Source organism: Hyla sarda, chromosome 2 (assembly GCF_029499605.1).
Source record: "Hyla sarda isolate aHylSar1 chromosome 2, aHylSar1.hap1, whole genome shotgun sequence".
NCBI lineage: Eukaryota > Metazoa > Chordata > Amphibia > Anura > Hylidae > Hyla > Hyla sarda.
In genome coordinates this window covers 63,303,136-63,325,950 of record NC_079190.1, presented here as the reverse complement: position 1 = coordinate 63,325,950, position 22,815 = coordinate 63,303,136, and the positions used below count along the sequence as shown (strand labels likewise).

General features: G+C 42.0%; 1 protein-coding gene across 4 annotated transcripts in view; it reads left to right on the top strand.

Moving 5' to 3' along the window:
- The window catches only part of DCLK1 (doublecortin like kinase 1), a 408,196-nt gene that overhangs the window by 184,106 nt on the left and 201,275 nt on the right, over positions 1-22,815 (top strand). For all 4 annotated transcript variants that reach the window (XM_056561920.1, XM_056561919.1, XM_056561918.1 and 1 more), the window contains exon 4: positions 6,099-6,198. In XM_056561920.1, coding sequence (XP_056417895.1) covers positions 6,099-6,198 — 100 coding nt within the window. The remainder of the gene's footprint in view (positions 1-6,098; positions 6,199-22,815) is intronic.

The window sequence follows — 22,815 nt, the reverse complement described above, 5'->3', positions numbered from 1 at the left end:
CCTCAGCTCTCCGAAGCTACAGCTGGGGGGAGTGAAGGCAGAGGACGCAGGTCTGCACGGGGAGAAATAAGCCACGCCCCCTCATCTGCCCCCGCACTTCTGCAGAGCAAGAAGCCACGCCCCCTCATCTCCCCCCGTACGTTTGCAGAGCAAGAGGCCACGCCCCCTCATCTCCCCCCGTACGTCTGCAGAGCAGGGGAGAGAAGACCAATACACAGCTTCTCATCTCCCCTGCTCTGCTTCCGAGGATACAGGTTTTTATTGTCGGAGGCGGCAGAGTATGGAGCGGGTAGGAGTCGGCAGCCCGCTCCATACAGACTGCAGATCGCCACCGCACTTGTCAGGTCCGGCCCTGCTTGCCCGAAGCTAAGGCTAAGGGCCGGACAAATTCACCTGCCCGGCGCCCAAAACTGCTAGTCCCGGGCGTCCGGCGATAGGAATTCCACATCCCTGAGATTCTTAGAAAACAAATGTTTTATATATGGAAGGCATGCTATAGGCTATGTTCACACAGCATAAAATGAATAGCAATATACATCCGTAAAATAAGAATAAAAATATATCCGTAATTCCATCATTCCAACAATGGAATTACGGATGTTTTTTAAACAGTGTGTTTGCCGACAGACACTTTTCCATTGACTTTCATGGTGCACACCATTTGACTAAATACCGATTTAGGGACATTTTACGGACATATTTTGCTTTTCATTTTATGATGTATGAACATAGCCATCGATAAACAAATCACTGTAGTTATTTTTCATGTACTTTTCCCTTTTAGCCAAAACTGCAGCAGGGGGCAGTGGTGAGATGAGATGATATAGGAAGAGGCATTACTCCCTTTACTTTATAGCTTAGTAGCTGAGTGTAGGAAACGCCTCATAAAGCAAGTTCATTCATTGTTTCACATTCTGTAGAATAGCACTGTCACATTCTGTAGTGCTGTACAAAGATGGTAGTCATTTACATCAGTCTCTATCCCCAATGGGGCTTACAGTCTAATTCACCTGTTTTACCTATAATAGGTCAAATGTAGGAGGAAACCCTGCCAAGCACTGGAAAAGTATACACCAGTGGTATTCAAACGGTGGACCTCCAGCTGTTGCAAAACTACAACTCCCAGCATGCCCGGACAGCCGTTGGCTGTCCGGGCATGCTGGGAGTTGTAGTTTTGCAACATTTAGCGGTCCACAGTTAGAAGAACACTGGCATACACAGGCAAGTGCCCCTTTCCCCCCTTAATTCAGGTCTGAAATAGATTAGTTAAAAGCAATATACCAAGTTTTATGTGGATGTATCAGGCCACATATACTAAGAACCAATCACATTAGTGAGATTAGTACAGTGAAGAAAGGCTTGGATGGACTCCATATTCCTCTGTGTCTTTTATAGAAAAGTTAATTTTAGTAGAAAATACATTTACGTGAGAAGCCAAGATCATACGTATGCCATGAAGTTGAGGCCATTGGTGGTTCATGCTCAGTTGTGCCCCTGGCAGCGCTGTCCCCCTGGCAGCGCTGTCCCTTGTATCTGTCTTAACTCTTAATGCCACCTTAAAAGTCTGTAGGTTACCTAGCCGCATAGGCCCTGACTGCCGGGGACGTAAGGGTTAAGCACTGGGATGCAGCAAGTTGACCATCCCACTCTAGGAATTCATGGGGAGGGGTTTGTGGGAACGCCCATAGGGGATATGGTACAGCTTCCCCCGGAAATATTCCCTCTCTTGTTCACCAGCATCTTAAGGTCCCACCCGTGCGTCCTGTTGTGGGACGTGACGGTTTTATGTCCCCCCCCCCCCCCCCTTTTTTGTGAAAAAATAAATAAATAAATAAAAGAATGTTACAAAAAAAATGTGTTTTTTCAACAACAAAAAATGTTTTGGCCTACGGGGAGGTTGGATTCCTCATTTGGCCGTGGTGCTGTTTTTTGTTCACCTTGTTTATTAAATTTTGTGAGTCACAGCTGGTGTGAGGAGGTAAAAAATTGGAGTATACAAGGTGCCGAAGGCATTCCATGCACGCTGTGGAGACGGCGGGGCATACTACTTCGGCTGAAGCAGTGTTTCGGCAAGCTGTTAGATTATGGTTACTGCTATGCAGTGTTGTGCTTATTTACAGATTTTGTTTATATATATATTTAATACAAGAGCTGTGACCACCACCCAGCCCACTTAAAAGGTTACACAAGTGTCAGTGTTTTTATTGTGAGAGTGGGAGAACTTATAGGGGTGAAGCGCCAGAGAAAGGTTTGTCCAGGCAGTCATAGTAAGGCCAGGTTCATGCTACAGAAATTTGCACCTGGAAATTCCTTGTGGAAATTCTGGGTAGATTCTGTAGTGTAAACTCACCTCCGGACGTTCCCCCGTTGCGCCGTTATCGGTGTCTTGGTCCTCCAGTGTCGGTCTTTTTCCTGCTTACTGAGGATCAGTGTATGGCCGGCCGCAGCGATGTCCCACCTCAGCCGGCCGGTCATGTAGGGAGCCTGGGCCCCGCCTTCTCCCTGCTGCTCGGGCTCCTTACATGACAGAGGGCTCAGCCTATCACTGGTCGAGGCAGGACATCGTTGCGGCCGGCGATACGCTGAGCGCAGTATAACTCACCACCGTCCCCAGGAAGCAGGAAGAAGGCCATAACCAGAGGACCGAGACACAGATAATGGCACAACGGGGGGAACGTCGGAAGGTGAGTTAAAGTTTGCTTTGTTACTTTTTGCAGCCCAGGCACAGGGGGATTTAAAAAAAATCTCCATTAAGGCTATGTCACTAAAAATCTCTGTGCGGACATTCCGCAGAATGTGGCACTGGCATAATATGCCGACTCCAAGACTGCACAATTGCGCCGTCGCATAGAAGGCTATGCATTCCGTGCGGTCTCCGCAGAAAGTATGACCAGGTTAATTATTTCTGTGGACACGGAACACGGAATTTCTGTCCTGGAAACATCTGACACAGAAATACTGTACCGCTGTGTGCACAGAGCAGTAGAATCCCATTAAATTCAACAGGACTCTGCTTCTCCGAAATCTCTGTGTCGAATTCCAATGCGGAATCAGGCACATGTGAACATGGCCTAAGATCTATGCCATTCACTACAGTGCAGTCCTGGGACTTGTTGGGCAGATTTAGCCGGAAACTTGCACATGTTCAGTCATCTGACAGAATCTAACTCCTCGTCGAAAGTTCAAATATGTAACTTTTAACGTTAAAACTAAGCAGTAGAGTCCTATTGAAATCAGAACATTCCACTTGAAGATTTCATTGAAGATTCCAAGTGGAATTTCCATAGTGTGAACAGGGCCTAAGGGTATGTCCAACATAGTGTATACACCTTGATTTCATGCAAGGACATTCGCAGGTAAATTCTACAGCATATACAGCGACTTGCAACATTTTCTCTGTATAGAATCTGCCCCCAATGCTGTGGATTTAATGCTCTGGATTTTATTGTGGATATTATGCAGATATTACCATAGGATTTCCTTACGTAAAGTACGCAATGCATACACTACGCGTGAACATACCATAAATCGGTAAAATCCACTTGCACTTTGGACAATAATCTTACATTTTGAGTTTTTTATAAGAACAATCCTACCAATAACTTCTACCTGCTGAATGAGGAATCTACTGTGAACACATTCAACTTATTTTCCAGCCAATATCCTGCACTCGTTTCTTAATTCTATAAGCAGAGATTACAGAAGACGTTGCATCTAGAAACTGTTATATTCTCCCTCGAAGCACAGGATATTTACCCACTTAAAGTGTCTGGCTTTTTAATGTGATTTATTGAGGTCACATCATGAAAGAAACAAATTTATTGTGATGTTGTCTACACAGCTGACATACTTTGAGCATCATTGTGATGTAATTGTTGCCATGGAGATCTGATTTCTCCGGAAAATAATGAATTCATCCGAGCCCTCGTCTGTACTGATAAATAGCAGGTGCCTTTGTAGTCAGCATGAGGACTGGAAGTGAGGGGTCTAGGAAGTGCTTATATGGTATGAGAAGTGTGACCGAGCATACGAATGGCCTCTACCGGTGGAGTCAAGGGGCTGGTGACTAAGCTGGGGATCAGAGATGAGTCAGTCATTCTCTGCATCACTTTAGAAGAAGCTGTTGTGTATAAAAACCCAAGTCAAAAAAGATTTTAAATCACAGTCCTAGCATTCTTTAAGCAAGGTGATCTACAATGTGCACATTTAGGGTAGAATTAGGGGTCACACTATGTGCCCTACTCTACATCACTCTGGGGTGGGATATTAGGGTTGTGTAATACTGAGACTAATATTTAGCTGATCATCTTTTTAGAGGAGCATGTTGAGGATTTCCTCTGTTCACAATGCCTTAGACCCCCTCCCCATAGGTTATTTTTAGATAAATGCAAGGTAGAGTATACAGTCCCTCAAACTCTGATTTGATAGCTAAGAGATCTTTGTTCCTATGATTTCACCCTTTATTGGCATTGTAGTTGAAGTTGGAGACCTATTATCACAATTATTAATGCTCTGATATTGTCCCAAACCCGCACTTTTAGGACCACAATAGCAAAAGACATTGCTGCAGTAGTGGTGGGTAAGCGTCTTCCTGTCCATTCCTGCTCTAAGAACAAGCTGAGGCCAACAGTTTTTGTCATCAGAGCAGCCTTCTGACTACCTCCTCCGATCCCGACCATTTAATTTTCTGATCAACATCATCGGTGATCACCATGGTCAAAGGGGTCACTGGAAAACCTTCCATTGGAGAAATCCCCTAAAGCAATACAGTACGAGGATGGGCCCAATCACTTTAAAGGTCCAAACATCGTCTACTAGTGACTACATTCAGCCAGGTTCAAGAAAGGTGCCAATACATTTGCTTTGGGGAACTAAAAAAGCACAGCAGTGCACACCTTTGAGTTCTACTAAATAAAAGTATACATTATATTTGAGAAGTGTAGTCACTTATAGACTAAACTTGGTCTAATACAGGCTATTCCAAGCGCAGTCCTCAAGTACCCCCTACAGGTCATGATTTAAAGGGGTATTCAAGCCTTATATACATCTTATCTCCGGCCTATACAAAGGATAGGGGATAAGATGTCTGATCGCAGGGGTCCTGCCGATGGGACCCTCATGATCTTGGTGCAGCCCCTGGCATTCTGAGCCGGGCACTGCCTCCGAGACGTGATGTTATGGCCATGCCCCCCTTATGAAGTAACACCACGCCCCCTCCATTCATATCTATGGGAGGCCCCTTCCCATAGACATGAATGGAGGGGGCGTGGCATGATGTCATGAAGGAGTGTGACCATGACGTCACTTCTCAGAGGTAGCGCCCAGCACAGAATAACGGGTGCTGCACCAAGATAGCGGGGATCCTAGTGGTGGGACCCCTGCGTACAGACCTCTTATCCCCTATCCTTTGTATAGGCCGAGGATAAGATGTATAGGGCCGGAATACCAAAGGATTTCCCCTACAGAGAACCCTTGTGGTGAAGCCTGATGCACTGATCATAGTCATATCACCAGTAAAATACTAACAAAATTCCAAAAACATGACCTGTTGGTATACCTAAGGACTGGGCTTGGGAAACAATGGTCTAATACATTAAATGGACCCAATGTGGGTTGAAAGTGCCCGAATGTATTCCGTACCAGAGACGTGACGCCCAAGCATGGTCTGAACCAATCCTACATGTTACCATAACTACAGCCTGTGTCATAGACAAATAAATAGAGGAAACCTTCAATAAATAGAGGAAACCTTTATTGATTCATCCAACAAAAATACACATATCAGGACAGGAAAGCCGACGCATTTCGGGTCTGCAAAACTCTTAAACTTAGCATTTCAACAGCAGCCTGTGTCAGGGACACCACGTATAAAGCAAAGTATGCTAGTACATTATTAGTATAAAATGGCTACTGAAATGTTTATTTGAGTGACTGACATATACTTGTATACCTTGCCTTTTCTGCCATGACATGAGATGGATGGTGTGTCCTCGCACAGACCTGTGTTACACAATATCTGCATTGCATATTTTTGGATTGAGAACTATACATTGAGAGATGTTATATCGTGTAGTGACAAAACCCATCTTCTCTTTCAGGTGATGTGCCTTCAGGATTTCTTTGGAGATGACGACATTTTTATTGCTTGTGGACCTGAAAAGTTCCGTTACCAGGATGACTTCTTACTGGACGAGAGTGGTAAGAGCGTCTTTTCACACCTTAGACAATGTTTCCAGCACTTGGTTAATCCATCCAAGTATATGTCACACAAACATTTTACAGATTGTTATCTGATCCAAAGTCAACAAGTCTTGCGCTAAAACAAATTATTTCTGTTTCAATATCAGAAACAGATGGGGACATGGTAAAGGATTTAACAGTTCAAACATTGGCGCTGTCTCCGTGTGTCTCCAGGCGTTATACTCCAGACTGGACAATGGGACGTTCTACACTACTAATAATGATGGCATGTAAACAGGGGCATAGCTATAGAGGTAGCAGAGGTGGCAGTCACATCGGGGCCCTAGTGCCTAAGGGGGCCCCAAAACACATCTTCTCCTTAAGAGACCAGTATTTTAATTGGCATATGGGGCCCTGTTGCAAATTTTCCATCGGGGCCCAGAAGCAACAAGCTACGCTTCTGGATGTAAACACGAATTCGTCGTCATTGTCTCCAGAAATAGGCGGCAGTTCAAAGAGTAGAAAGTATTTCCTGTATTCCTTTTTTTCCGTCCATTTTTCTTAAAGGGGTACTCCGCTGCTAGACATCTTATCCCCTATCCCAAGGATAGGGGATAAGATGTCTGATCACGGGATTCCCGCTGCTGGGGCCCCCCACGATCTCCCCCAGCACCCGACGTTCTAAACAAACCTGCGGCAGTGGTCATGACATCATGGCCACGCCCCTCAAGACATCACACCACTCCCCCTTTATTTATGTCTATAGGAGGGGATGTGTCGACAGACGAGGGGGCGTGGCTGTGATGTCACAATCACGCCCTCTGGCTCTGAGCGTTCTGAACAACATGCTCAGAACACTGGAGCATCGGAGTACCCCTAATAGTTCTTAAAACACATCTGCATAGTTGGCAAGAGTGTCGCCTTTGAGATCCTTTGAAAGCCTGCAAAGCTAAAGCGCACATACACATTAGTCGGCTGAATCCGCCAAATTCATTAGGACCGACCATGGCACGATGCAGTTTTTGCAACCAGGGTGTCTCCAGCTGTTGCAAAACTACAACTCCCAGCATGCCCGGACAGCCTTCGACTGTCCGGGCATGCTGGGAGTTGTAGTTTTGCAACAGCTGGAGGCACCTGGTTGGGAAACACTGGTCTAATATAAATGGAAGCTGAATCCTGATGTTTGTCCAGACATATCTAACAGCTTATACCCATCTTGAAATACACAGTTATCTAATAGACTACAATCGTATAGATTCTAAATAATACAAACATACTACCATAATGAGCCCAGATAAGACTGCCACCCAGTGGCCAATTAGCAGTGTCCTATAATGCCCAATAGACCAGGGATATAATGCAAGCTCTCACTGTCTTGCTCTATATCAACATGTTCATACATGGCTTGGAGAATTTATTGTATACAGACCAGGGCTGGTGCAAGGAATTTTGTCACCCTAGGCAAAAGCTAATTTTGTCGCCCCTTTGACTCCGTCCATTGGCCGGTCCTTTGACACTGGGGTGACACACTGTAACAAATCTTCTCATGCTGCTGGCTGAGCGAGGGGTTTGGATGCTGGTTGTCTTACTTTCTTGTGGCAGACAGAGCAGCGCCCCCCATGAAGAGGGCGCTCTAGGCGGCTGCCTATATTACCTATAGGCAGAGCCGGCCCTGATGCAGACTATTATAAGAAAAGCTGCGTGACTTTTACAATTAGGCTGGGTTCACACAGGAAAAAATGTGCGGAATGTCCGCACAGAAAACATGTGCGGACATTCCGCACATTTGCCTAATCTGGCAAAAGCTATGGCCGCTCGTAAATGTGCCGTCTCATAGATTGCAATGCAGAAAGAATAGAGATGTCTGGCGCGGAAATTCTGCCGTGTGAACAGTGCAGCAGAATCCCATTGAAATCAATGTCTGTGCGGAATAGTCCGTGCAGATATTCTGCACAAATTCCGCCATGTGAACATACCCTTACACATCTGAAATGTCTGACTATCTCTTGGTGCCATTTCAGATAAATGGATTGTTTTTTTTTTCTTCTTCAGACCTTTAGGTTTGACATTTAGCAGTAGTAAGCTGCCTGACCTATCACCACCATCATCACTGTTGGATGTTCACATGACGGAATATCTGAGCAGAGTCCGGCAGAAAAATTCCACTCGGAAATTCCATTGCAGCAGAGTCCCATTGCTTTCAGTGGAATTCTGCTACACAGTGAAGCATACACCATAAGAGCTGACATGTGAACACTTTTTTGGTGGAATCTGCTTGGAAATACATTGCCATCTATGGAGACGGCGCATTTCCAAGCAGTCCCAGCATCAGCATGTTCTGCTGGTACCGCCTATTTAAATCGGTTATCCAGGAATAGAAAAACAGAGCTAGTTTCTTTTGGAAACTGCTCCCCGTCTGTCTCCAGGTTGGCTGTGGTTCTGCATATCAGTTCCATTGAAGTGAATGGAGCCACGTTGTAATACCACACACAACCTGGGACAGACGTGGAGCTGTTTTTGAAAGAAATTAGCTGTTTTTCTATTCCTGGATAACCTCTTTAAAGGAAGTCGGCTCGTGTTTTCCAGGTGGACATTCGCAAATATTCTGCCGTGTGAACATAGCCTAAGTGTGTGTTTCCACATTCATATATTTTTTATGCAGTTTTTTTAAGGTAATACAAGGAACAGATCATCTATGGTGGTCATGGAAAGACTAAGGCTAGGTTTCCACACAGGTTTTCTCTGGCGTTTTTTTGGGAAAACTACCACTACCACTATTAAGGAGTCTAAGTCCTTCCTTTATATTTACCATTCTTTTTGAATACACTTTTGTCTTTGGCTCAAAAACTGCAGTGGCAGTTTTCCAAAAAACACCAGAAAAAAATCTGCGTGGAAACCTAGCCTTAGGAACATTTATCAAAATTTGTGTACAGGAAGAGCATTGCAGCCCATAGTAACCAATCAGATTGCTTCTTTTATTTTTTAAAAGGCCTCTGAAAATGTTATAAATAAATGTGGTTGCTATAAGCAACTGCACCGCACTTTCTCTACACAGGTTTTGATAAATCACCCCTTAAGCCTAGGTTTCTACTTTTCTTAAGCCTTAAGCCTAGGTTTCTACAAATTTTTTGTGTGTTTTTCCCCAAAAACCACCAAAACGGCCCCCATGACGTTTTTTTCATTGAAAAAACGCTGCCGCCAGATGTTAGCTGTAAATCAATGAGAAATTTTGGCATTTTTCAGCTCCTTGGCGGCTTTGCAAAGTTGCAGCATGTTAAGCCTATGGTGTTTTTTCCCCTGAAATCATCGCGTTTTTCTCCCATAGAAGTCTATGGGAATAAAAAAACGACATGTGGGTTTTAACTTTGGCGTTTTTGCAGGCGTTTTTATTCTTTTTTTGGACTTTAGCAATCCAAATTCTATCTAACGAAATTTATCTTTTTTATAACTACATTTTTATAAATTTTTAAAACAAAGATCAATTTATGTGGGTGGGCAGGGACCTAAAAATGTAGCCAACAATAATAAAAATTTAATGTGTGTGTTTTTCACTTATTTTTTTTGCTTACATTTTTTAGGTAAGCACTACTACTCCCAGCATAGCCCGCACCTATACATTATACAGGAGGATTGCAACAGGTGTTGGAGTGACATCCGCTGTGATCTTTCCTTAACTGCAGGCACTACTGCTCCCAACATGGAGCACACTCTGCTCCATGCTGGGAGCTGTAGTACCTGCATTAATAGACAGATCGCAACAGGTGTCAGAAGTTACACTCACTGTTATCTGTCTATTAATGCAGGTACTTCTGCTCCCAACATGGAGCAGAGTGTGCTCCATGTTGGGAGCAGTAGTACCTGCAATTAAGGACAGATCACAGTGGGTATCACTCCTGACACCCGCTGCGATCGTCCTTCATCCCTGAGATGCGGAGCGGCTTTCTCCTGCGCTCACATCTCTACTCTGTACTCTGGCCGGCCACTCACTCATTCACATTTCCCACTGAGAGCGGTGATTGGCTGCCACCATCCGACCAATCCCCACTCTGGGCGGAAAATATGAATGAGTGATGTGAATTTCTATTCATATCACTGGCCAGCCCGGAGTATAGTGCAGAGATGCAAGCGCTGTATAGAGCTTCTCCGCATTTCTGCTATATTATGAACGATCGCATCGGGTTATAGGAGTGACACCCAGGGCGATCTGTCTATTAGTACAGGAATAGGGAGTAGTAGTACTACCTAAAAAATATAAAAAATGATTAACACACACACACAATACATTTTTATTATTGTCGGCTACATTTTTAGTGCCCTGCCTGCCCACATAAATTGACCCCTGTTTAAAAATTTATAAAAATGTCATTATAAAAATGTGAATTTCGTTAAATACATTTTTTCCCATCACTACTGCATCCCTTTTTTTGTTTTATGTTAAAGGGGCCAAAAATGCAATTTCCACTCAAAGGCAAAAAATGCAAGAAACAAGAAAAAAACGCCAAACACAGGAAAATGCTGTGGCGTTTATTCTGGCGTTTTTCTCTTGCATTTTTTTTGGGCCACAAAAAAACTTAGCCTCAGTCTTCTCTTGTTGTTACATTCATTCTTGATTCTGGACTACACAAAAAGTGCATTAAAAACGTGAATGTGTAAACACACCCTTAAGCACAATTCTGTTCACACCAATTTACTTCATCTCCAACAATGTCAGACTGTGTTCACACATTGCAGTTGTGTTACTGTGACATCACATTTATTGCCTGGATTTTCAGAAAGGGCTGTGAAACTGTGATGTTTTTACCAAAATTTTGGAAACCACTGCAAAAAATGTTAATATTACCAGGACACAGGCACAACATGTAAACATGGCCTGATGAGTTTGTATGGGTTCCTAAAAAATGGTCAAGGAGCAATATTGCCTAAACAATAATTTGGCCCTGCACATGTTTGCATAGAGCATGGGGCGCGACTGTGACGTCACAATTCCGTCTTGGAGGCAGCGCCCGACACAGAATGCCAGGGGCTGCACCGAGATCGCATGGGACCCCTGCGATCATACATCTTATCCCCTATCCATAGGATAGGGGATAAGATGTAAAAAGCTGGAATACCCCTTTAAAGTAAAAAATTTCATATAAAAAAAATAATAATAATTATATATACAGTATACACAAAGAAAGTTGACCGCAGCACACAGAAGTATCAAAAACAAAAAGAGTGATTTATTCCATGAACATAGAGTGCGACGTTTCGGTGCTCTCACAGAACCATTCTCAAGCCTGAGAATGGTTCTGTGAGAGCACCGAAACGTCGCACTCTATGTTCATGGAATAAATCACTCTTTTTGCTTTTGATACTTCTGTGTGCTGCGGTCAACTTTCTTTGTGTGTGTATATATATATATATATATATATATATATATATATATATATATTTGATTTCTTGCACAATAACATGTGTCAACAATTGTTCCCATTTTCAGTTCAAACTTTTTGAAAAACAAACAAATAAAATGTTTGTTTTTTTGTTTTGTTTTTCTGGAGAGAAGCACATATGTACAAGTCATATTTGGATGAGCATATCAGGGTATTTTCAGTTTTGTTTTTTTTCCCTGACTATTTTTTCTCACACGTATTTATTAATGTTTCACACATGTCGGGAAAATTCTGACCCATAATATTAAATTCTGTCGCACGGGGAAAAAAAAGTGTTGCACAGGAAAAATAAAAGCAAATAAATAAAGCAAAGTAATTCTGCACCAGGACGTAACTTTACATTCATGGGCATTAATTGGTTGTCAAACACGAAAAGTAAAAAAGAGAGAAAAAAATAAAGTATATAAAAAGCTACTAAGGGGACAAAGTAACAGGTTTCTCAAAAATCCCACACTTTTTAACAGATTCCCCACACCTCAAGGCAGTCTCGTTTTATCTCACTATTTTTCCAGTGGGTTTTTAAATACAACTGTCGGTTTGTCAGGAAAATGTCGGGAACACGCCCCTAATTGTGCAAACCACGCGCTTTTAGTCGGGTTTAAAAAATACTCTGAGTAATTAGAAAAATGTCTGGTTTTTGCCAGTGTCTCACAAAGTGTCGCAGAGGACGTGTGACACAAATTGTGTCGCATAAACCGATAAAAAGAGTCGGGATCATGTTAGTAAATCAGGGCCATCGAGTAGTAAACTAGTGACTGCTTTGTATAATGCATCATTCTCGGGGGCAGCATTGCATGTTTGTGCCAAGTACCATGGAACGTGCATATAGTTTTCCTGGAATTCTGATGATTATACTGACACATACCGATTCATGTACGGCTCATCGTGTCTTGGTGACATCAGATTCCTATTTTTGAGCTATAACATATAGCGCTGCTCGGTAATTGGATGGAAGGCGTAATAGTAGATAAATTGCGGTAGACTGAGGGTAACCATTTTGTTTATAGTATGTACTCCAAGAATGTTGAGGTTCACCTTGTAGATCTATCTGGCTTCTTATCCTGAATGGTTGATCCTTAAGGATGTATTCACACGTACAGTATCCTGTGCAGATTTGATGCACATGATTTTAAGCTGCAGATTTCAATGTAAACTGAATGACTGAATACAGCTTCAAATCCTGTTCATCAAATGTGCACAGGGAACTGTAAATACACCATCAAGAAGCACAGCAGCAAACTATATATAGTGTATATAAACTCAGTTTTGTATAAAGAAAAGTCCAAAAAGTAGAGTGCACTCACCATCCAGATGCTTGCTCCGGTGCAGATTTATTGAATCACAGAAAACATAACATAGTGCGGACAAACAAACAGCTGGGGGGAGATAACTGTGGGCAACGGTGCCATTTTGTGCTACAGCAATTCAACTGGCCCACCAATCAGTTTTGTAGAGAGAGCCTACACATGCTGTATACCATAACCAGCCTTCCTGAAGCCCATGTATATGTACAGTCATGGCTGTAAATGTTGGCACCACTGAAATTTCAAGAAAATTAAGTATTTCTCACAGAAAAGGATTGCAGTAACACATATTTTGCTATACACATGTTTATTCCCTGTGTGTGTATTGGAACTAAACCAAAAAAGGGAGGAAAAAAAGCAAATTGGACATAATGTCACACCAAAGTGTCAAATGTCACACAAAAATAGTCTGGACAAAATTATTGGCACCCTTTCAAAATTGTGGAAAAATAAGATGGTTTCAAGCCTAGGGCAAGTAACAGGTGTGGGCAATATAAAAATCACACCTGAAAGCAGTTAAAAAGGAGAGAAGTTCACTTAGTCTTTGCATTGTGTGTCTGTGTGTGCCACACTAAGCATGGACAACAGAAAGAGGAGAAGAGAACTGTCTGAGGACTTGAGAACCAAAATTGTGGAAACATATCAACAATCTCAAGGTTACAAGTCCATCTCCAGAGATCTAGATTTGCCTTAAGGCCAGACGAAGCGGTTTAACCCGCGAAACTAGTCGCCTCCTTCCTTGCTGCTCCGGCAGCAGTGTTCTTCCCCATCCCTCTCCACCACAGGCCAGTGGTTTTCCTTTGATGTTGATGTTCTAATAAATGGATTACTCTGCATATAGATTAAATAATGTGTTTATGGTCATAGCTTCCCTCTTAAAAGGAATTGAAGATAACCGATTAGAATCTTTGCTACCATATAACAAGTAGTTTAGCAAACACGATAATATGGTACCTTATCAGTCCTCAACATGTAGAATCATCTGAGCATGTATACTTCTACATATTAGTATGATAGATAAGTAGATATTTATAGACACCACATAAAACTAATGAACGCGTACCCCTCGTCACATGTCAGTCTTCCGCTCAGAATCTTCATTCTCCTCACAGCTCATTTTCACTTGGAGACATAACGCTGGAGAACAGTTCTTGCAGCGCCCATGAAGCAGATCCCAGGAGATAAAGATAACCTATTCTAAGGATAGTTTAAGTTATTCAGGAATATGCTGTTGCCATGGTACATAGATCACATGGTCTGATAAGGTCAGGCAAAGCTGGCATCTATAAGATGGTTCTCTAGTTTGCTCTTTCCAATGAATTTTTCTCTCTTCTTGCTATATTACTAAATGATAATTTTAACACAAATTTAGAATTTTTCTAGACAGTAAAGTTGGCCAAGTACATTAGATTCTTATTGGTAAATCCAAATTTAATAGGCGTCAGCCAAACAAAGCTGCTGTGCCAACATGTATCTAATGCATAAGGTCACCATACCATGAATTTCCACCTTTTACCTCCATTTTGGTTTATTTTATATTATATATTTGAAGAAGTTTTCCCCGGAGCTTCAAATCTTGTTAAATATTGAGTTCAATTTATAGGTTAAAAGCAGAAAGCTACCATCTGCCTCTAGCAGAGTATGAAGATAGCCACAGCTTTATTTCCCTGGCTTACTAGTCCAACCTTTTGGAGGTCGCTGCCCAGTAGCTCAATGTCTGAACCATAAAAGAGCCTTAAAAATTGTCTAGATGACAGAGCCGGGTTTCTGTCTTCTTGAAGACACCTAATTTGCTTACCATTTTCCTATGAAGCATTGCCTGGCCTGCTAGACACCCTGTGGTCTCCCCAATGAGAAACACTGCCCCAAGGGAACCTTTTATTACATTTTTAGACCTTATACTCTGCCCCTATACATCATATCCCCTATCCAAAGGAAAAGTTGACCTGTAGCCCATAATAACCAATCAGATTGCTGGTTTAATTTATCACATTATTAAAATAATTGACAAATAATTTAGTTTTGGTGCTATTAGAAGCTCTTTGTAGAGTTCTGTATCTGACCACTAGATTCAGCATTTTTTCCATATGTTGTGTCAGTAGAATCTGTTAACAGTAATAATAGAGCTTTCCTCAGGCTATCTTGGATGTTTTCTTTTCTTTACGTTTTGTGACTAATAATAAAACCATTTCCTCTGTAGTATTCAGCAGCTAATAAGTACTGGATTTTTTAATAGAAGTAATTTACAAATCTGTTTAACTTTCTGGCACCAGTTGATTTAAAAAAAAATAAAGTTTTCCACGGGAGTACCCCTTTAATGGGTGATGATATCCTGCATAGTGATGCATATTACCAATGCCCTACCATGTTAGCAAACAAAGCTGTGGGGATGTAACCCAAATATTGTGGAAAGGAGACAGGGAGCAAATATGCATCATATCCTCAGTCTTAGGTTGCTGGAGAAGATGGCATAGGAAAAAATGCTTAGGCATAATCCATTTGTAGTGCAGAACTGGAATACGTGCTATCAAGAGGCACTTATGCTTGGTGGTTTCATGGAACATACATATAGGCCCTGATTTATCAAACTGTGTGAGAGAAAAAGCTTTTCCCACAGCAACCAATCACAGCTCAGCTTTCACTTTACCAGAGCTCGTTAGCTGAGCTGTGATTGGTCGCTGTGGAAAAATCTCAACACTTTTTCTCTCACACAGTTTGATAAATCTGGGCCATAATGTTCAATATGTGTGGAAATTCTTTCAAATAAGCACCAAATTGGTTATAAAGAGCTGGTGGTTCCGGTGTGGCTTTGACTAAACTCAAGTATCTCTCTCTGACTATGGTTCTAGATCTCTGCTCTAGAAGCTTACAAGCAAACAAAATCCCCTTCAGGGATCAGGGTGATCAGGCCTCTTAACTCATAACAGCCAGTTCTTTAAAAGCTCCACAGGTACTCTCGGCTCCTTCTTCCATGGTGCCATACTTTTATGACCTCTTAGCTTAAACTTACTGGCGGCATGCTATGTTCTAGGATAGACCCAGTCTTCCTTATTTCCTTCTGCTAGTCTCAAACTCACCACCGTCTGAGAACGGAGAAAAGGGGAAAAAATGCGGGGCGCTCCCTTGTGTATCATTTAAATGCCAATAGAATGGATAACAGCTACAAATGCCCACCACCAACACCCAAGGTGTTGCACTGACCTTCTGTGGGTATACAATGAGGCAAGTACACCTAGTACCATAGGCTTCGAGGGTGTGCGGGAGAGGTTATATCCAGTTTGCTGCTCTGACCCCTTGTATCCGTAGTCCCGAAGGGTACGGAGATGGGATAGCGAGAGAATCGTGCAAAAAATGGGGTTTTTCAAGAGCGCTACTGGACGTGGTTGAAGCAGAGAGAGATCTTAAATGAGTGTTGTGAAATAAGTGACTGCTGGAGCAAAAGGTGGTACTGAATTGTGAGAAGCTAAAACCACAGCCAATGAATCTGAGAAGATTACAACTGCAGTGAAAAGAGCACGTTCTCAGAAGGTGGGAGAATTGGGAAGTTCTTGAGAGCGCTACTGGATGTAGTTTTGAATGAATTTCAAAGACTCCCAACAGTTACACAGGACTGGTATTTATTCAAAAGAGTCAAAATGATACAGGACAACGCGTTTCGGCACACACTCGCGCCTTTCTCAGGTCTACAAAAATTTCTTTACAGTCTGTAGCCCTGGCGGGGTTTCCTGTGTGTTGGCACGCTAGCGTGCCAACACACAGGAAACCCCGCTAGGACTACAGACAGTAAGAAAAATTTTGTGGACCTGAGGAAGGCGCGAGTGTGTGCCGAAAGCATTGTCCTGTATAATTTTGACTCTTTTGAATAAAAACCAGTCCTGTGTAACTGTTGGCGGTCTTTGAAATTCATTCAAAACTACATCCAGTAGCGCTCTCAAGAACCTCCCAATTCTCCCACCTTCTGAGAACGTACTCTTTTCATTGCAGTTGTAATCTTCTCAGATTCAGGGGCTGTGGTTTCAGCTTCTCACAATTCAGTACCACCTTTTGCTCCAGCAGTCACTTATTTCACAACACTCATTTAAGATCTCTCTCTGCTTCAACCACGTCCATGTAAGTCCCTGCTACCAGCTAGCAGTAGCATGGCGCACAGCCGGAATTCCCCAGTGCCATGTTGTTTTACTGCATAGAAATTATAGATTATTGCTTTATTTAAAAAAAAAAAACAAAAAAAAAAACATTATAAAACCTTTGAAAATATCTTATTTCTTAATGGAAAATAGTCATCATCTATATGGTATGTCTCTGTTATTGTGATATTTATTGTATTAACTAATACAAGCCTTTTCATACAACATGTCAAAACAAAATGTAATATAAATCCGTTTTTGACCAAGCTCTACCATATAAGTCTATTCAGAAAGTGTGCACATTTTATTTCTAGCTGAAATAATTACAGGCCATTTTCCATGGTTATAATTTTATTGCGTCGGATTTTCTGTTTTCCTACATGTGCATACTGATGAAGTGAAGTTTTTTTTAATTCAGTAAAAATATTATCCGGAACGTGTGCGAAATTGTATTTTCAACAGCCGGCTTTTGCTGCTATGTTGCTAAAATGTCATGTTGTGTTTCTACATTGTCACTTTTATGTCTTATTTTTATGACCAGATGGTCCAGAAAATAAACCGTTAATTGACTTTGCCTCATTTTATGCCACAGTTAATATTAAAGCATGAGCCATATTTTGCAGATTTTTATCTTAGTGTTATTTTATTTCATTTCCTTTTCTAGCTTGCATGCTGTTAATTTCAGTGTTTTACAGGCTTACCACATTAGAGGATTTAACATTTTTTTTATCTTTGATAAATGTCCACATACATTTTTAACTATTTAAACATCACAAAAACCTTAGAAAAACTTCTACTGGGGTCCCTTTGCTCAGAGCTTTTTGTTCTCTTGCCCCATCAACCAATTTCTGGGTGTAGTGGTGAACCATTTGGTTCAGTGACTAGTTGATCAGGAACTTCCTGTGAGAACAGGAAGCTATTAGCAGGATGGCACTGGCAGGGAATTGGCAGCAGGTAAGTACTTATTTTATTATTTAATTCTGCTACCCCGAGCAGTTTTAATTTACCCTTTAATCTCATCTAACTCTGTCGACCCAGGGTTGCAAATTGTGTGGCAGTTCCATGTAACCCGACCCTAGATGCACACAGCTTTGTCAGTGCTACACATGAGTGTACTAAGGCTGGACTCTCAGAGCACGTCCCTCTTATACTGCTGTTGATGTTGGTTGGGATGCCCATGGTGTTGTGGGTGCATGCAGATAACCAGACACAGTGAAATGAGGAGAAGGTGCAATGCCATTTTACCTGTAAAACTTTAGATGTAAACAGCAGTAACAGTTTGTTTCACAAAGTCCTAAAGCTGAAAGCATCTTCCCTCATTACAGTTTACTGAAGTTGGCCATAGACATTAGACTTGTGATGGCTGAACCCACAAATTTTGTCGAGACCTGCTGACCATCTAATATGTATGCTGGCCTCCCTACTCCCCGAATGGTAGATATCATGGGAGAGATTTATCCAAACCTGTCCCAAGGGAATGTTGCTGAGTTGCCCATAGCAACCAATCAGATCGCTTCTTCCATTTTTCAGAGGTCTTTTCAAAAATGAAAGAAGCGATCTGATTGGTTGCTATGGGCAACTCAGCAACATTTCCTCTGGATAGGTTTTCATAAATCTCCCCCAAATGTTCTCTTCCCTGGGACAGTCTCAGCACTAATTTTCTCCTTCAATCCCCCCCCCACTCGCTTGCAGCCCCTCTTATGCAAAACCCTGCTTATCCTCCCAGTCCAGTGCCTTCAGCATAGTTTGACTGGTGAATAAAGGGACTTCTTGTGAATTGGTGATTTTATATATAGACTAGAGACTTGTCGTGTTCCCACAAGCTTCCGGACTCAGAACACTTTTGCTATCAGCAAATATCTCACTTTATTAATAGTCTTAAGTGGGACAACAATAATATTACTTGTAGATCGTGCTTTGAATCTTTATGGTGAATTCTCAAGGTAGTAGAGGCTTCATCTCAGCAATCTACGGTGAACTCAAGGTCTCTCCTGGGAAGCTCTAAGAAAGCCCTTTGAGCTTTCTAAATGGGCTATGATGGTGTTTACGACCGTGCAGCTTTCTATTAACGTATGCCTGTTAGAGGCGGCTTGGAAAGTACTTCTCCCCAAGAAATCTCTCCTCTGTGTTGCTGTTTTGGTTTAGGACATGTAACAAAAAAAGGACTATATTCCATGTCTGGTGAGAATATCTGCCTGTTTGTAGATTCTAGAGCAGAAGCTATCATCTTATATTCTTTGTTACGGATATTGCCCTTCAAAAAAAGCTAGAACAGGCACTTTTGAATGCTCTGATTCCAGAGGTGCCCAGGGCAGGAAGAAATTGATCTATTTTATTTTCTGCCTGAGGCCATTTCTTGGAGCCGGAAGACCCAATCTATTCTGTTGGACGTAGTGAAGAATAAGCTCTGATGGATCATGACCAACAATAGATAAACCAGTCTTCTCAGGCATAGTTCGAGGCGACATGGCAGCTGGCGATTACCTATTTGGAAGCCGCTTCTTGCTCATATATTCGCCCTTGAAATATGTTGTATTTTCTCTTTCTTCCCTTGTTTCCCCCCCCCCCCCCCCCCCCACCCATGTTAGTCATGTCTGCCTTACCTCTTTGTTCCCCTTTATCCTTCCCTGGGGGCATTGCCCTGGCATATGGTTTTCACTGTTCACCTTTCTTAGTTGGGCTTGTGCTAATATTTGCATCAACATTTTGGTTTTTCGACATGTTTTTGTTAATGTTCAGCCCACACCTTTTCTTACTAAACATGTATACTTTTTGTGTCTTTAGCTATTTTTAGGTAAATTCCCTTTTCTGTATTATATATGAAACTTTGAAATAAATAGAAATACTGCATAGTACCCACTGAATGAATGGGTCTTCCATGGTCTCTTTTGGTCCCGACAGAGCCAGACAACACCTTCCATACCATTGTTAATACAGATGCATGGTTTTTTTTTAATGAACCTTTGGAACACTGACCCATCTATGTGATATCCTGAAAAAGTACATCTAGTGATAAGATGTGGATTATAAATCACACATTTCACGGAGCTGACTAACATCTCTTATCAGCAGCCTGCAGCAAGCTTGTTGTTAGTCGCCTTGCGTGAGTCAGACGTGCCTATCATTGTGAAGGGGAAACAAACACATTGCTTTCTACAGAACGGCAGAATTCTGCTCCTCTGCTCCATCTGATTGTTATACAATGATATTATCTTTATTTACACTTCTGAAATAGATACAGAAGCAAAATCTCATGATTCTCTCCCATACGATGCAATATATATAATACAGTGATCCCTCAACTTACAATGGCCTCAACATACAATAGTTTCAACATACAACGGTCTTTTCTGGACCATTGTAAGTTGAAACCAGACTCAACATACAATGCTACGGACAGTCCAGATCTGTGATATCTGTCAGTGCTGGAAGAACTGACCAATCAGAATGGGTATTCACTGGTAAAATACCTGTATTACTGAAGCGTATGCACTGACTGATGTCTGGTACTGCCCCCTACAGTACAGGGAGATATCACATGTTCTGTACTACTTTTTACCTGTGCCAGGGTTACCTGCTCCTTTGGACACCAGGGGGGCTCCATGTTACTTTTTTAGGACACTGTATACTGTACAGGAACCTGAAGAAGCTCCTGTCCTCTACATAGACCAGTGTTTCCCCTGCAGGGTGCTCCCAGCTGTTGCAAAACTACAACTCCCAGCATGCCCGGACAGCCTTTGGCTGTCCGGGCATGCTGGGAGTTGTAGTTTTGCAACAGCTGGAAGCTCCCTGCTTGGGAAACACTGACATAGACAGTGATTTACAGCTCCCAGCAGATCTTTATTACTTATATATATAAGGATTTGCTTTATCTATATTAGGTATCTACTTATTTTTCTTTAATCCTCACTATTTCCTATTTTTGGATGACATTTTGGGCCTTTAGAACCAATTAACAGGTTTCCATAGAGTTATGGTCTCAACATACAATGGTTTCAACATGCAATGGTCGCCCTGGAACCGATTAATATTGTAACTTGAGGGACCACTGTATATTGGGGGAGATTTATGAAAACCTGTGCAGAGGAAAAGTTGCCCAGTTGCCCAGAGCAACCAATCAGATCGCTTCTTATATTTTTGACAAGGCCTCTGCAAAATGAAAGAAGAGATCTGATTGGTTGCTATGGGCAACTGGCCAACTTTTCCTCTGCACAGGTTTTCATAACTCTCCCCCATTGCCTTTTTATAGGAGTATTCCAGTCATGAGCATTTTGAAACTGTCCACAGAATATGTGATAATTGTATTGTTGAGCGGCATAGGCCATATTCGAATTCACAATATTTTGCGAATATATGAACGAATATTCGTCATATATATTCGCTAAATTCGCATATTCCAAATATTCACGTTTTATTTTCGCATATTGCGAAAAATTGCATATATGAAAATTATCATATGTAAATTTTTGCATATGCGAAAATTCGCACGCCAGTCTCACACAGTAGTATTAGAGCTTTCTTTACACCACACAAGCTGGAAGCAGAGAGGGATGATCACTGTGATGTGTACTGTGAAAAAAAAAAAATGAATATTTGTAATTGCGAATATATAGTGCTAAATTCACGAATTTGCGAATATGCGATATTCGCGAATAAAATTTGCATTGCGAATATTCGCGAGCAACACTAATTGTTAGGTCCTGGGTGTCTGACTTCTGAACTATAGAGGATGCAAGCCCAGGAGCCTAAGAGGTCCATAATGTCACTCTTTCCTATAGTCGTGGACGAGTGCTTAAGTATTGCAGCTGGGGGCCCTGTGACAGTTTTTGCATTGAGACCCAGCATCTTCAACTTACGCCACTGCCTCCTTCCCTAAAATTGGTAGAAAAGCACTGGCACTCCATTCTCCTATCTTCCCCCTCCCCCCACAGGATGGCCGTACTGAGAAGGATCTGCACAGATCTATGGTTGACAACGCGAGCTGCTACACTTATCACCTGTGATCACGAGAACAGGGCCCGTACTTGGCTATCTCCAGCAGATCCATACATAGTGAATGCATGACTTACCACTCCATCCACTCCATCCATCAAAACCTGTCCAGAGGAGAAGTTCCTGAGTTGCCCATAGCAACCAATCAGATCCATACATAGTGAATGCATGAGTTACCACTCCATCCACTCCATCCATCAAAACCTGTCCAGAGGAGAAGTTCCTGAGTTGCCCATAGCAACCAATCAGATCCATACATAGTGAATGCATGAGTTACCACTCCATCCACTCCATCCATCAAAACCTGTCCAGAGGAGAAGTTCCTGAGTTGCCCATAGCAACCAATCAGATGGCTTCTTTCATTTTTCAGAGGCCTTTTCAAAAGTGAAAGAAGCAACCTGATTGGTTGCTATGGGCAACTCAGCTACTTTTCCTCTGGACAGGTTTTTGAAAAATCTCCCTAAAAGACTTGGGCCCAGTTATTGGATATTGATGGTTTATCCTGAGCAAAAGACACCCAATCCTGGAGAACTCCTTTAAAATGTGGTTAGCAAATCTGAGTTGGATTTCACAGGTAGTTCTGAGAGAGAAATACAGGACGAACATTTGGATTTCTACCACAAAAATACTATTAATATACTTTAGATCTGCACACACATTAGCCTTGTTGTCATGCAATTGGGATAATCCGTGGCTTTACCATGCAGAATTAACGTAATAGAAATAATGGGGGAGATTTATCAAAAGCTGTGCAAAGGAAAAGTTGCCCAGTTGCCC